This window comes from Mastacembelus armatus, chromosome 16, assembly GCF_900324485.2.
Source record: "Mastacembelus armatus chromosome 16, fMasArm1.2, whole genome shotgun sequence".
Lineage (NCBI taxonomy): Eukaryota > Metazoa > Chordata > Actinopteri > Synbranchiformes > Mastacembelidae > Mastacembelus > Mastacembelus armatus.
In genome coordinates, this window is record NC_046648.1 from 129,352 (window position 1) to 144,476 (window position 15,125).

Sequence of the window (15,125 nt, forward strand, 5' to 3'; positions counted from 1 at the left end):
TGAACAGTGTTTGTAAATAAAACAGACGGTGGAAAATGTGTATGGTTACTCAAGCTATATCTGTGGAATATGCTTATGTTGGTTGTTCTTACTTCTTGTACTGCTATCTAAAAAGGTCTAAAAAAAAGGAGGATTTAACAGTGACATCTAAAAAAAACATGGCATCGGCTAAATCTTATGACCTGTTTTTGTAACAGGATGTTGCAAAGAGATGCAAACGCATGAACCAATTCTTTCCTTTTTCAGAACAGAGAGGTTAAAACAAATAAAATCAACACTTTCATTTCTTTTAAGTCAATATCAGTCCTAATGTTTGACAGACAACAAACTCAATACACAGCAGCATCCATGGAATAACAACCTTCCATCGTAAGCACATTGTCCTTCTGCATTACAATATTGTTTAAGATAGCTCCATTTGTATGAAGATGATTGTATATAACAGTTGTTATCACAGCTTTAATCAAGGTCTGCAGTGCAACATATCCTGCCATTCTTCCCTCCATGCATCAGTCTCTCAACCTCATATCTTAGTAAATAAGACACAGTTCACCAGACAAACAAGTCAACAAAATCAATTTTTTTGTCTTTGAAAACAACAATTTCCACATACGTCTATACAATAACTCAGACAAGGAGAGCCACCGGGGTGTTAGAAAAGCAAGTTTCCTGCTGTATGATGTGATGGAACAACCTGAATATTTTGACTGGCGGAGCGTGCACATAAACACTGCAGATTTTTGAGGTACTAGCTTCTGCAGAGTAGATAGTTTGAGGAATTAGTTGTTTCAGACTGACTGATTCAGTGTACACTAATAACATACAGAAAAAAGCACATGGTGTAACAGTCTCACGGGTACTTTCCCTAAAGCCACATGCAAATAGCTCAAAAATGAGCACTGTATGGTGTGTGGATTAAAAGCTGCATCAGGACAAAAATGACAGTGCTCTAACATACATAATGCCACCTGCATGTGTTGCAAGCGTCACAGGTCTTCTACCAAATCTATTATTGAAATGGAAGTGGAAAACCAATGTGCAACTATGTCTTTCATAATGTTTCATTAATTTTAAATGTACATTACCAACTGGCAGTGACTTTTAAGCCAGTCCATCTCTCATTGTATGCAGCTGAGCAGGGTGCCAGGTTCTTGCGAACCCAGTCTCAGATGAGCCTTCAGTGTAGTCCACAGTCAGCAGCTGCACATCACTAATAACACCAGCAAATGCGTCTGTCTTGCTCGCTTCTAGTAAGCAACATCAAGTAAACAATCAGGAAATGACATGTCATTTCAACCGACGTTTATTTCCTTCATACTCCTCGTCAGACCCCTTCCTCTTTTGGTTCTACTGCTCACTGTGAGCACATACAGTGTGAAAGCAGGCTTTCCACAGCAACAATAAAATGCCGGGAGTGGATTTGGGCTTTCAGAATTTTACACAACAAAATTACTCAAGGAGAAACATTAAATTAAGCTTTCACTATCAGAATATCACTGACTGAATTGAGTAAGTGTTGTTGAAGCAATGAACATCATGATACAAGGAACACTGCATTTCCAGATAGAAAAACCTTCACTCATGTGCATTCTAGTTACTAAAACAAAATTGCATTAGCAAATTGTTGAAAAAGTTATATTAAAATGACATTAAACACACAGACCCTGTATATCAAGATGTGTGCCTGTATTCTGTGGAACAACCTATTGTTTTGTGGCAACAACATGTCAACAATAAGGAATTTTAGACTTGAGCAGAAAAGGCAAGGACACAAAAACATATGCAGCGGCATTTAACTTTCCAATAAAATATACAGCAGCGGAATGACTCCATCCTCCCTAACATCACTGAGGACATAGTAGTAGTCATTCACAATGTGTATTGATATGTTGTCAGTTCTTTTTCTTTCTGCTCGAATTCACAGTGACACACAGTAAGAGGGGTCACTTAAGTTTTGTGGTTAGGAAATGTACTGGTTTACAATTCTGCAGGCTATGGCAACAGAATAAATTTTCAAATGGAGCACAAGTGTAAGCAGCGAGTAAACTTTGTTTTCTAGTGTTATGTGAAAGGGAGTAACAGTTTTTCTGTTCTCTGTGAAGCATAGTGGGTTGTTTAGACAGCCTAAGACTGGGCAGAACTGCAACAAGTGGATTTTTAGGATGTAATGAAATAAGAGATCACAGATAAGAAGTGATACTAACTACTACTAACTCTTTATAAAACCAAAGGAAATATAAGTTTTGTTTTTTTAATAGCAAAATTGTTACAGAAACCAGGTATAGGCCAGTGTTATGTTGCTATTCATCCCTTACAAAATTATAATTGATCAACACCTCTCATGAAATCCACACCTGTCTATCAACTTGTTTCCAAAAGCACTGACCCGAGCAGCTAGCTTTATGACTAGTTTGATATATGTTTGCAGAAATAGAAAAATTAAAGACACTATTAGAACAGATGTCTCAAACCATCCATGAGGTACCAGCCCTTATAAACAGTGACATTTATCTCTGTTCTCTCTGCACATGGCCAAGCATCTGTGCCCCTCTTTGCTGATTGACATTCTGCTTCGCTCCAGCTTCCTGCACAAGTGAAAGCAAAGAGCACTTTTCTTTTTTCCCTTCTGTTGGTAAACAGGGGGATATCGTGGCACATGAGGGAATTCAACCCCAGGCCTCACAGGACAGTCATAGTGAGCGGGTTGTTTTGTTGTTATTGTATCGCTACGGTACGCTCATGCATGCATCGCAGCAGGATCAGTATCTGAAAATGTAGTAGGGCTACTGAAGAAATATGACTTGTTCTCTCCTCATAGCAAGTACAGGAGGTGGTTTTGCAGCTGTGCCAGGTTGTCGCTGTGGTCCATCTTTGCAACTACAAGCTTTAATTAGTCCCTACGACAGCATCTCAAGCTACTGATCTCAGGATAATTACAGACTAATTCTCTGCCAGCCTGTCATCTTATTGTTTCCACACTGATATTTGGTGGCTAGAACTGACACTTTTTTGTTTTTCACTTCCAGTGGGCAACATGACATGTAGAAGGTCCGTATCTTGCTGTGTCTGCTGCCTATCTCTAGGCAGACACAGACATGCGCTTTCTCACTGCATCAGTGTGTTTACATCTGACTTACTTCTGTCAAGGGGCTGCCAGAATGTTTGACTGCTGCTAAAGATTTTCACTATTGATTCAGCTTTTACTCATTTATAGTTCCAGTAATTACTTCTTTGGTCTGTGTGGACAGTTTCCTTGTGGCCCAAGTCTATGTCTGATTGATAATCCAAAACCCTGAGAAGTAGGAACTGTGAATTTTTACTAAACATGTTTGCTGAAAACTGACTTATCCATCATAACTGCTGAATTCATCAGCCAAAGGTTTCAGCTTTGTATGACAGTAAATTGATAGCAATTTTATGTTTTTTGGACAAAACAGGCAGCAATGACCTATTAAATCCTTCCTCAATGTAATTAGTGAAGAAAATGACCATTAGATGCAACCCTAAAACTAAGAAGTAAGGAAATATATCCCACAAACTGATTAGTATTGCTTAGCGGTTGTTGTATTATTAAAACATGGGGAAATGTTCACATAAAAAAATACAAAAAATACCTTATTTGTTGTTTTCAGACATGATCTAACAAGTTATGTTCCTTCCGCAGTGATTAGATCAGACGCTTCTGTGAATGTCCATACCCGTCAGGTATGAGCATTTGGCCATCAAAACATGCTAAAAAAATTAGCTATGGAGGTTTACTTCACTACATCACAGTGTAAGTAAGGCTGGTTTTACCTCCAACAGAAAGATATGAGCAAGTTCTGTTAACTGAGTTGATGTGCTCTGACTATGGCTTGATTTAACATGTTTTCAACACGTGAAAACATGCAAAACCAACCAAGAAGCATCTTGTGAAAAAATGTATGTTTACAATGTCAATGCAGTTAATATGTAACGATATCTATGGCAATATTGGTATGTTAACAGACAATTTTTTCTTTTGTTTGGTTGTTTGTAATAAAATGGCTTGTTTTGGGTCAGTGTTAGTAAATATACTTCAATGTCACAATGTCTTTTAAAAAGTCTTGCAAAGGGTGTGTGATTTTCTTGCACAATTGGAGGAAGCAGAGCTCCTGTATCACCAACAAGACTGAGCAGGTTTTGTTTTTTTATTGCAAATACAGAACAGCAGCTGAGATATGTACTAAAAATGCTAGAATCAATTGTTAGGATGCATTATAGCTTTGGTAAATACCATAAGCTCTGATAATCTTAGTTTATTTAAGAAAACCGATGCTATCTGCATTTCTCTCGATCATAGAGGCTCACAAATGCAGAATTATTTCAACAGTCTAAGACAAATATATGAATGTCATGGAAAAATTGTTAAGTTAAGCTAAGTTCAGATTAGACCGGCTCTTGGATGTATTCATTGTGACTCAAAAAGAGAGGGCCATCACCACTATCTTACAGATTTGTTTACCTCTTAAACAGAGTTCAGGTCCAGTTTGACTGATTTGCAAGAGTCAAAACTTTACTTGATATATGTGCAAATCAGAAAACAAGGTGTGTGTGTTAGAGGTTGGATGTGTCCACTGTCTGTACTAACTTGACTAACAGACAGACAGCAAAGACGTGCATGTTGATGTCTGTAGAAAGGTCAAGTAATTGTTGTAATTGTTCTTTCTGAATTGTTGTAATTGTTCTCTGAAGTGGATCTGCTGCCTTTCTGCAGGCCATTGTGTTTCTTTGAATCACATAAGCTGGTGACGTTTAATGCTAGGCTCAATCAAATTCCTTTCATCTGCCATCCTTCGTCAAGATTTGGCAATAGGGGCAAGTTACTTTCACACATGCAATATCTACATCCAAGAAAAGTCGGGAATGTGTGTCATTTCATGGTGAGAAATTTGGAAAGAGAGAGAGAGAGACAGAGAAACAGACAGACAGAGACAGACAGACAGAGACAGACAGAGACAGACAGAGACAGACAGAGACAGACAGAGACAGACAGAGACAGACAGAGACAGACAGAGAGAGTCTATTTTAAACATTGTTCTTTTAGCCTTAAGGGCACCTGGACAGTAGTGACAGAGGGCCGAGAGGCAGCTTAATGAGGAACTGGTCTTGCATATAGAATATAGAGATGCTAGACAGCTGTCACAGTCAGATTCAGGGCACAAACACACACACATGTGCACATGTGCACATATACACACATACACACACACACACACACCAATGACTCTTTGGCACTTGATGATTTGTGACAGCACCTACCACTTTTGTTTGATACATAACCACAAAATCTGTGTACATGCGGAAGCAGACCAGACCAAAGAAGAAGTAACATGGATTAGGAACACACTTGCCCTGGGATCTGCCCAAAGTGATTACAATTGCCACTTTGATAGTAAATGCTGCAGTGGATAATACACATCTTGTTCACTTTTTCCACCACTGCGATGGGATTCACTTTAGTTTAAATTAAAATAAAATTCAATCAGATATGCAGTGAAAAATTAGCCTTATTTTCCTTTTTAAAAGAACAGCTCTTTAGGATCTGCGATGTCTCGTCTAGTTTTTTCTGTCCTGAGGCATAGAAGCAGATTGCAAACACATTAAATAGTAACACTGAATTTATTCACAGCCTAACTGTCTTCCTCACTCACAAAGAGGCATGGCGTGGAAGTGTGTGCAATAACCTCCAACTATTAATCTGTTTCATCCTAATTACCAAGATATCACAATTTAATGAACCAATGAAATGAGCTGTCACACCCACAAGGGGCAACATATGAGACCAAAGTACCACACAAAACATTATGACACTCAATTTAGGATAGTGCCAGATTTGGTTGGGTTTTACATCAGTGAGAAAGGTAAGAGTATTTCCTATTTAATATCCCTATTTTAGAGTGATAGGTATTGTGCTGCTGGAATTATTGAGATAATAATGGTAAGTGCGAACATGGTCCTTTCCTGACCAATAACAGGATCCGTAGCATTTCAGTGACTTCATTTTACAGTCTTTTCAGAGGAAGAGAGACAAGGAAGACCAAGAAGAGGAAGTAGTCTCTGTATCACCTGCATCACAGGTACAGGATCGAGCACACATCATTAAGTAGGTTAATTTGCTTCAAATGCCCTCATTAATTTATGCATTTAAGAGACTGGGTGGCTCAGTGACAGTCATATGATATGACATGGTGTCTTTCTCTAATCTGCACAGAGCAAGCCTCCACTACAGGTAAACAAACAGCTACTGTACAAACAGACAAAACAGGCCACTTCCTCATACAAGCGTTTACAACAAACGACACTACACGGCTGCAGTTAGCTATAGATCACACAGACTGTGATCGTGTGTTTTAAACTTTAGACTAAGGACCTGTTGCAACAGGTGTCACCGTCAGGTCTTCCGCACTTGCACTCACCTTTGTGTAATACAACATCCACAGCTCATACAGCCTTTCCTTCGATGCCATTCCACCGCCCTTATGGTTGCTCATCGTCTCCCTATGTTTAAAAAATAATTTAAGTGCAGAACCTGGTGAAAACCAGGGCTGTTTGAACTTGTTTCATAAAGGCAGGAGGACGCGGTGCGCTCCTGTCAACCATTCCTGCAAATTCAGCCACAATAATCCACGCAAAAGTGTTTTTCCGTCTCGACGCGCAAAGTTATCAGAGCGGCGTGAAGCAGCAAAACATAACGGTGTGAAACGTGACCACGGTGCGATCACTGGCGGAATGGTAAAGCCAGGAACAAAAATGCGTGGAAATGCATGGCTAGAGGAACACCCATGTCCGCATTTAGAGCGAGCTTGTCGCGGTGTGTTTCCTATTGGAGAGAGTTCCCACGGAAGCGACAGATGCCGCCGCTGAAGAGCAAAAATTATTGCGCTGCCTTCACGGATTCAGTCAGTACATGTGAACAGTCCTGTGTGATGTGTGATGAGCACTGTCTAACGCTATTAGGAAGGCAAGAGATATAGTGAGGAGTTGGCCGTAGATTATGCTCACAGGTGGGTTCAAATTCTTAAAGACACACACACAAATACACAGATGCCACCTACAGGACTCCTACTGAGGGAAGAAAGAAGGAAGTCTGGTCGCATCCATTAACAAAGATCTAGACCTATATGCCTTTACAATAAAGCACAGCCAGGAAGAAAAAATACATAAATGATGAATTTTTAAGGAATAATATGTCAGTGGGACAGTCAGACTCTATTTGCTGGTAGGTTGTAATAAATTATCACTAAATGTAGTGTTTGCTAATATAATGACTAAATTAATAAAGTTTTGTACATCATGTTATTATAGTCTCAATGAAAATTGTTATATTATAGAGCAGATGAAGACTGTAAACAGATCCAAAATATCATATGTAAAATAACTACATGAATAAAATAACTGCATAACTTCTGCATTCAAAGTTTTACTACAATAGAAATGTACAAATATAAGCAGGCTACTTGTTGGAGTTAAGCAGTTTATTTATATTTATATAAAAGTAATTATACCACAATTTTAACAGTTATTAATGTTTCAACTATGGCAGGCGCTGGATCAGTGAAATGGAGGTTCTTACTGAAAAGTTTGTGTCAGTGACGTATGTAATTTGAATTAATGCCAAAATTAAAATAAAACTAAATAAATCCAAATTTGGACACTTCTCTGCAATAGCCTTTCTCCCTTTTGATAATTCTTTCAACCACAATGTCTACATTTGAATAAAAAAAACATTAAAGATCATTTTTACTTTTAAATTATAATGGTTCATATACGATCAAAGAAAATGTATGATTTTGAAGCCAGTTGTGACACGAAACATTACGACAGGCCACTGCGATCGATGTGGTCGGCGGTCGTTTTTACAGCCTGAGTGAGGATCGTTAATGGATGTCAGAGATTTGAGAGGCGTGTAGAAATAAGTATGGAGCAAAATGTTGGCTCACTTCAGGAGCAGGCCCTGAAGAGAAAGGAGAGACTAAAAGCACTGAGAGATAAACAGCTTCATGTAAGTTTCTTGTCTGATAATGTGTGCTTTTTGAGAAATATGGCACACGTTAGACAGGTACTAAACTTAGCCGACTTAGCTTGTAGCTAACGCTAGGTTAGCTAGCATGTTCGTGAAACGTCGACAGTAACATCAGTTTTTAACTTTGACCGCTTGTTTTGCGACAGAATACAGACATATATATTTAATTCACATTTAGTTAAGTGTTTGTTCCAGTGCGTCTGTGTAATGTTTATATAGTTTTCCTAGGCGGCTAATTTTGATGCTAACTAACTGTTTTTTTCAAAGACAGTAACAGTAAATAAGTAAAATCAGTGATGTATCGAACATGAAGTATTAGATCTTGTTAAGGTTAAGTATTGTTACCTTAGTTGGTTGTATTTTAAATCCCCCAATCAAACCAGACAATCTTATCTACAGATTGTTTGGAGAGGTCTGTGCTGTTTTTTCCTTATATTGAAGACATTTGGTTAATGTGTGCTTTTTAACAGGGCCTCGGTATCTTGCTGACAGACAAAGGCCCTCAGGGATCACCAATTTAAAAACTGTTCATGTTTCAGTATTGAATGGAGATGCAAAGTTTTTTTTGAGTACCAAGGATAAAGTTGTTTCTGTCAGTGACAAATGACCTTCACCATGGTCAACATTTTTCTTTACAGAGTTTTACTTTCATCAAGTCACTAAATTGTTGATGAGAGAGGTATAGATAAAGTTTAATTAGCCTGGCCAGCCAGACCCAGTCCTTTCTTAGCCCTGAGTTTTAAGGGGGTCTCTTCCTCCGGCCTTAAAAGAGCCTGGCCAATCACAGCCGTTTATCTGCAATGGGGCGGCCTTCACGCGCCAATCGTCCAACCAGATTTAAATAAACTTTGCACATGCGCACTGACTTGTTCTTAAAGTTGCTCAAAGCCAGTCCCAAGTCCGCAAATCTTTCTACAACTGGCTTTTGCTGTTTATTCCGTGGAGCTGGTGATAACACCATGTTTTTACAACAATCAGTCACTAGCGTCTCTGCTCTGTTGGATTAACGCTAGGTTTGTTTGTTTCTTTGTTGACACCATAGACATATAAAATACATACATGTGTTTTATATGTCTATGGTTGATACTGGTGTCATTGTCTTCTTGTTTGTGTCATATCCTTCGTTTCTCTGGTCTCGATCTCAACCAATGAGATTCCAGACCAATTCTTCGTATAGAAAAGGGAAAGAGTTTGACTGGCTAGGCTAAGGTTTTATAGGGTAGTTAGGTTTTGCACATAAGCCACCAATGGGCAGAGTTGTGCTGTGATGTAAAATAGGCAATCCTGTTTTTTAAAAAAAAAAAAGAAAGAAAGAAATATGAGAGTATGTCTGGTTAATAAAAGGTGCAGATGGAAAAAAAAAAAAAGTCAGCCAAACCACAGCAATACAACATATTGTTATTATCAGTTATTACAATATCAAGTTGTCAAGCCGTTGGCCCACATATTTGCTGCAGAGTAGGTACTTGCACCAGTTCCTCAGCAGGGCTGCTTCTGTCTGAAACGTAACACAGTTATTCTCTACTGTTGCAGTCTTTCAGTGCTAGATATCAGTTCTTGTAACAGGAAACCCTGTTCAGTGGGCAAGCTGCTTTTTTGGCAGTTAGTTTCATGGAGTCAGTGTTGAACAGGAGAATACTGGCTTGGCTAGCGATGTTTGATAAATGGCTGTTGACATTCCTGAAGCCTTGAGTTGTTTCCCTTTGTACTGCATTTCAAGATTTAGTCAGTCCCCTAAATTGTTATAGCAGCTGGACAGGAAGCCTCTTCAGGACAATGTGAGACAGGAGGGGATCTTTTGTTAAACCTTGAGTTTGAATGTCTGCATGCCTGTTTCGTTGTTTATTTCCCATGTTGTTTACATGTATATAGTTTAATGTAGGGCACAATACAAAATACCGTGCTTGTTTTTTTGTTTTGTTTTTTTTAACGTTAGTACTGCTAGGCCTGCAAAAACTACTGACCTTTTTTATTTTTTATTTATTTGTATTTCTGAACTTAGATCTAAAATGGCATCTCTATAATATCACAAAATGATTTACCTGAAAATGTAAATTGAAAATTTGACTTCCAAATGTTTGGCCAACACACAGAAGATTAATTTTTTTTATTATTTTATTTCACTATGCAAATGTTAACCTAGTGTGTTTTTACTGTGCCAGGTCTAAACTGGACTAGTGCACATCGTCACATTGTCAAACTTGTTTTGCCATCACCTTGTTTGCTTTGTCTCCACCCCTTCACCTACACTACACTTCATGTTACTGTTTATGGGGAAAAAAACTTTATGAACAAAATACCAAAAACAGAATGCAGGCTGTTTTTCTTTTATTTTTAATGCTTTCTTATTATTTAATATAAATTATTACAGAATTATTATTTTGTGCTAATTGCAGGAAGTTTGTTGTTGAAATGGTACTGTTTCTACTGTGATAATAGTGTACGGTAAACACTGGTTATTTTTATGGTTGTGTGATATTCTAACAGGGACGAGAGCAAGAAGATGGAGAGCCTGAGAAGAAAAAAGCTTCATTAGAGGAGATTACGGAAGAGAGGCACAGGTTGGTTCATTACACCACTTTTTTATATCTCTCTCTCTCTCTCTCTCTCTCTCTCTCTCTCTCTCTCTCTCTCTCTCTCTCTCTCTCTCTCTCTCATATATATATATATATATATATATATCTTCTTCAACCATTGCTCACGTTTGCTCCACCCTCTAGCTGAGGCTTTTTAAACTGCAGAAACGGATATGGAAGCACACTATCAGAGCATTTATCTACACTTTATCTGAACACTATTTTGTTGTAACATGGTGCATGTCTTGAAATGGAGTGTTTACACTGGGTTGGTTCATGGTCTCATACTGTTAGCTGCTCAGATATCCTGCAAGCTCACTCAACTCTGTGTGCAAGTCAGTAGGATGGAGCAGCCATCTTTCCTGTCCTACAGGACCTTTTTTCCATTGTTTATATTTAATGACTGCATGCACTGAGGGAGTGCCGCTATATTTCCTCCAGTCCAATAGGACAGATCTCTCTCATAAGAATGAAAATTGCAGCAGAATTTACAAGCCTAATTTAGGCATTTGTCACCAAAGACAGAAAATTTGTATCAATGTACTGAGTTTTATTTTTTCTAAGTCAAGACACATCAGGTGTCAGCGAAATGTATCTGACAGTTTGTATTAAAATTTCATGGGAGATCAAATTGCCAAACCAAGGCAACCAGGTTGTCTTTAGGTTTTTTTAAAAAATTATTTTTAAATTAAGGTGAAGATAAATTGATCTTGTGCAGAAAAGATTTTCTTCTCTGTGTGATCTGCATTCCTCCAAACCTATTCCACAAAAGGCACCAACTGCACCATGCAGCTTTTCTTGTTACACTGGGGTAGGTGTGGTAGGGCTGCTGTTTTTTAAAGGTACATGAACAGACAAATAGGTTTCATATTCCTGGAAATAGAAAATACAATAAAATAATGTTCAAAAACCTCTGAAATATTACATTAGTACTTACGATCTCTGTGGTTTGTGTATGTAATACTCTGATACTACATATTTAAACACAGCTATGCCTCCTCCTCACTCTAAACATTTTGAGAGCTCAGAAATTAATCACCGACTTCTTTGATTCCACAGTGTACTTAAAGTTGAAATGTGTAAACACACTCTAAAGGTTTGGAAATATCAAACTAAAAGACAACGCAGAAAAGAAGTAGTAGTGTCAAACTTTACAGGCTGAAAACCTAGAGTTAGTTTATCCAGTTTTTTGTCTTTTGAGATTACAATGTTGTTCATGATCTGTTCCCTGCTCTTTAATTTGTAACAAAATACCTTGACATTTACTTACCAAGACTGTGTAAAATTTCAGTTTGGATGTTAATGCTACCTAAAAGATCATTCCAGATCATCTTGGTGACCTTGTGGCCTTTTGTTTTGCACCTCTAACAAGCTGAAATTTTGTTTGGCAATCACTGCTGCTAGGTCGTTAAAAAGTTCTGTCATATTCATGGTGCTTATATAATTTCTCTGGATATATATTTATGGTTTCTAAAGGATGAAACATTTTGGTTTTTGTTATGCACTAGCTTTAGTGCTGTGTAAGTATATTTTGGGGCTTTTATTATGCCACCTAACAGAGAGTTGATTGTAGAGAGCAGACACAATAAGCGGAGATGGATCAGGAGGATGGCATACAGCGAAAGTCTCTGGCTGAACTGTCTGTCCCTCTGAAATGTACACTGATCTGAAGATGGAGCTTAGGCTTAGATCTGTTTTTTATAATAGTAACAATGCTTTAGTTCAATTCATACTTTTATTGCTTAGAACCTGTTAATTCTCTTTAGATCATAGCAAAAACATGCATTTATGTAGCCTGTGGGCAGTAAACACTAAATTGAATATATATTCAGGGGCAACATATGTGGTGTGTAAATTCAGTATATGGTGCAATGGATATAACAACACATTCAGAGATTAAGTGGGCAGACAGGGAGATGTGTGAAATACGAGCGAACCTCAGTCGACCACAGGCAGAACATGACTAGCATTCCTGCCCAAACCCATACAAGGAATCAGCCTGTCCACTGGCAGCAGGGGTGTGATGAATGCATGAGTGTACCCTCTTGAGCTTTGTCAGAAATCCATGTTAAGCACAGAACAGCTGATAACTCTCTTGGTCCGGGCTTGTTCAGACAGTAGTTTACCTCTGCTTCTGGATTTTCTGTATAATCTGTGGAGATATGGGCTAAAGTCTGCCAAGAATTCCACTTTGTAGAAACGTGATGAAAGACCTAGTACTTCAGCATTGAGAAGCACATTCCTCAGCTATTTGCTACTCTCCTCAAGTCTGTGGCCAGGAGCAGGTGGAACATGTTAATCAGACGTGTTCATAGGAATAAAGAGGGACATTATACCCAACCTCCTCTAGACATGAAATGTGCAGCTGTGCAGGATTTGCAGATGGTCTTTTATGCTCCATAATCGTTGGTGGCATATATTTGCCTACACTGCCATCTCCTGGAGTGTCACAAGACTGTGTGAAATGTGATGAGAGAAGAAGAACTTTATTAATCTCCAAGGGGAAATTCAATTGTTACAGCAGTTATTCTAATTTAAAGTTATTAAATATTATTTAAATTCTGAATTAATAGTAATTGATAAAGTAATTATTTATTTGTGCGTGGGTGTGTGTGTGTGAGAGAGTGCGTGTGTGTGTGCGCGTGTGCGCGTTATTGTTTATATTGTGGAATTATAGTCTTATGGCTGTGGACACAAAAGACTTCCTGAGAGCTGATACTATATCATTTAGTGCTCATAAAAATAGAATTTACTCTGTATTTCTGTCTTCAGAGAGCTGAAGCTGAGGAATTACACTCCAGAGGATGAAGAGCTGAAGGAGAGGCAGGTTCCCAAAGCCAAACCAGCATCAGGTGAGAACAACTCAATCATAAACAAGTTTTGAAGCACATTCTCATACTCAGTTGGTTTATGCATTACAGTGCTTTGTTGGTGAAGTGCTGTTAATTTCACAATTTATTTACATAGGCTCTAGTAAGGGCATATGGGAAGGTATTTGACAGTATTCTGAGTATTTCACAGACTTCTGCTGTCATCACACATCATTTAGAACTCACTGTTGTATTTGTTTGCAGTGGAAGATAAAGTAAAAGAGCAGTTAGAAGCAGCTAATCCAGAGCCCATCATTGAGGAAGTGGTGAGTAATCTTTGGTGTTAAAGTGATTTCATTTGTTGTTGTTGCTGTATTTGACTATTTTCTTTTCTCAGGATTTGGCCAACCTCGCCCCAAGAAAACCAGATTGGTAAAACCTTTCTTCAAAAACTTTCAAACCTACTGGCATAATCACAGATATTTATTACTGATGTTTTCATTGTGATTCTCATTTAGGGATTTAAAGCGTGATGTGGCAAAGAAACTGGAGAAACTGGAGAGGAGAACACAGAGAGCCATTGCTGAGCTCATACGTTAGTATTTCTTATTTTTTCTTTTTGTCCTTTATCACTAGATTTTCGTGATGCAGCAAAGCCAGCTGTGACTGAGCTAGGCCTGGATTATTAGGCTAATTGCTTTGTGGTTTCCAGACTCTGCAGAGGCTGTAAGCTGTCTGATAACATCAGGGTTGCAATTCCTCTACTGATGTATGATCCACTTTTTAAAAATAGGCATGAGCTTTCAGGAGAACACACAACAAGTTTAACTGTAATAGGGTTTCCTTTGGTGTGATATTGATTACTTGTTGCTTTAATTTACATGTATTAAGAATTTAGGCAACCATGTTTTTGCTAATGCATATGCTCATAATAATCCAGTTAAGATTCACGATTGAAGAATGAGGCAAATGAACAAATCAGATTGACTGAGAGTGTTTGTGTGTGTGTCCAGGGGATCGTCTGCGAGGCAGTGAGGAGGAGCTGGCAGGGGTGGTCGGAGCAGTAGGGGTGGAGGAGGTGGACTCAGACTGAATTTAAGGTGTGACAGCAAAAAGACAAAAAGGAAGAAGACCACAGCAAATGAGGGGAACAGCACAGGTGCAGCCTGTTTTTACATGAACTGCACTGTCACATCTGTGGTGTGCTCAAAAAAAGATCAGCAGGGAGTGAAGTACTTCACATCTTCACGTTCCCTTTCTGAGTCCTGGCTTGTATTACTGTATTATTACATAAGCGTATGTAGTAGTACATTCTGTATTCTGTAGTTCGTTGAGATGCATTGTTGATATATTCAATATTTTTTTAAATAGTAAATTGTGCATTTTTCAAATAGTTATTTCCATGTTTTTTGCCTTTATTTAAAAATAGAAATGGGCCATAAAGTCCTGTTGTGATAGGTCATTTTATGTTGCAGTATATCTAAATGTGAAAATTAATTGAAAAACTTGAAATGAGAGTAAAAAGATGGGAATATTGTAGCAAATGACATACATAACAAATCAGAGTACTTTATCATTGTTAAACAAAAGTAAATATCTTTAGAAAAACATTTGCTTTCTTATATTGGGCAGTTTTAACTTTTACCATTAGATTGCAGAGGCAAACAGGAAACACTAAGACCTGCGACACAGGTG

General features: G+C 38.2%; 2 protein-coding genes across 7 annotated transcripts in view; one reads left to right on the top strand and one right to left on the bottom strand.

The window, feature by feature from the left end:
- Positions 1-6,963, bottom strand: part of nbeal2 (neurobeachin-like 2) — a 32,524-nt gene extending 25,561 nt beyond the window's left edge. For 5 of the 6 annotated variants that reach the window (XM_026293059.2, XM_026293057.2, XM_026293061.2 and 2 more), the window contains exon 1: positions 6,438-6,963. In XM_026293059.2, coding sequence (XP_026148844.1) covers positions 6,438-6,512 — 75 coding nt within the window. In that variant the 5' untranslated portion in view covers positions 6,513-6,963. Of the gene's footprint in view, positions 1-1,085; positions 1,274-6,437 lie in introns of those variants that run through there. The other variant, XM_026293060.1, reaches the window with a different exon arrangement.
- Positions 6,964-7,869: 906 nt separating this feature from the next.
- On the top strand, positions 7,870-14,979 carry ccdc12 (coiled-coil domain containing 12). The gene is made up of 7 exons (XM_026293416.2): positions 7,870-8,023; positions 10,532-10,605; positions 13,393-13,472; positions 13,695-13,756; positions 13,828-13,862; positions 13,949-14,025; positions 14,444-14,979. Exons 1-7 carry the CDS (start codon positions 7,940-7,942, stop codon positions 14,521-14,523), a joined length of 492 nt encoding a protein of 163 aa, XP_026149201.1. The 5' UTR covers positions 7,870-7,939; the 3' UTR covers positions 14,524-14,979.
- The last annotated feature ends 146 nt before the right edge of the window (positions 14,980-15,125 follow it).

Excerpts from the sequence above, each read along its gene's own strand:
- ccdc12 (XM_026293416.2), top strand. The coding sequence starts at position 7,940 with ATGGAGCAAAATGTTGGCTCACTTCAGGAGCAGGCCCTGAAGAGAAAG. Across the intron at positions 8,024-10,531 it reads TGAGAGATAAACAGCTTCAT|GGACGAGAGCAAGAAGATGG; the intron begins GTAAGTTTCTTG and ends ATATTCTAACAG. Across the intron at positions 10,606-13,392 it reads ATTACGGAAGAGAGGCACAG|AGAGCTGAAGCTGAGGAATT; the intron begins GTTGGTTCATTA and ends TTCTGTCTTCAG.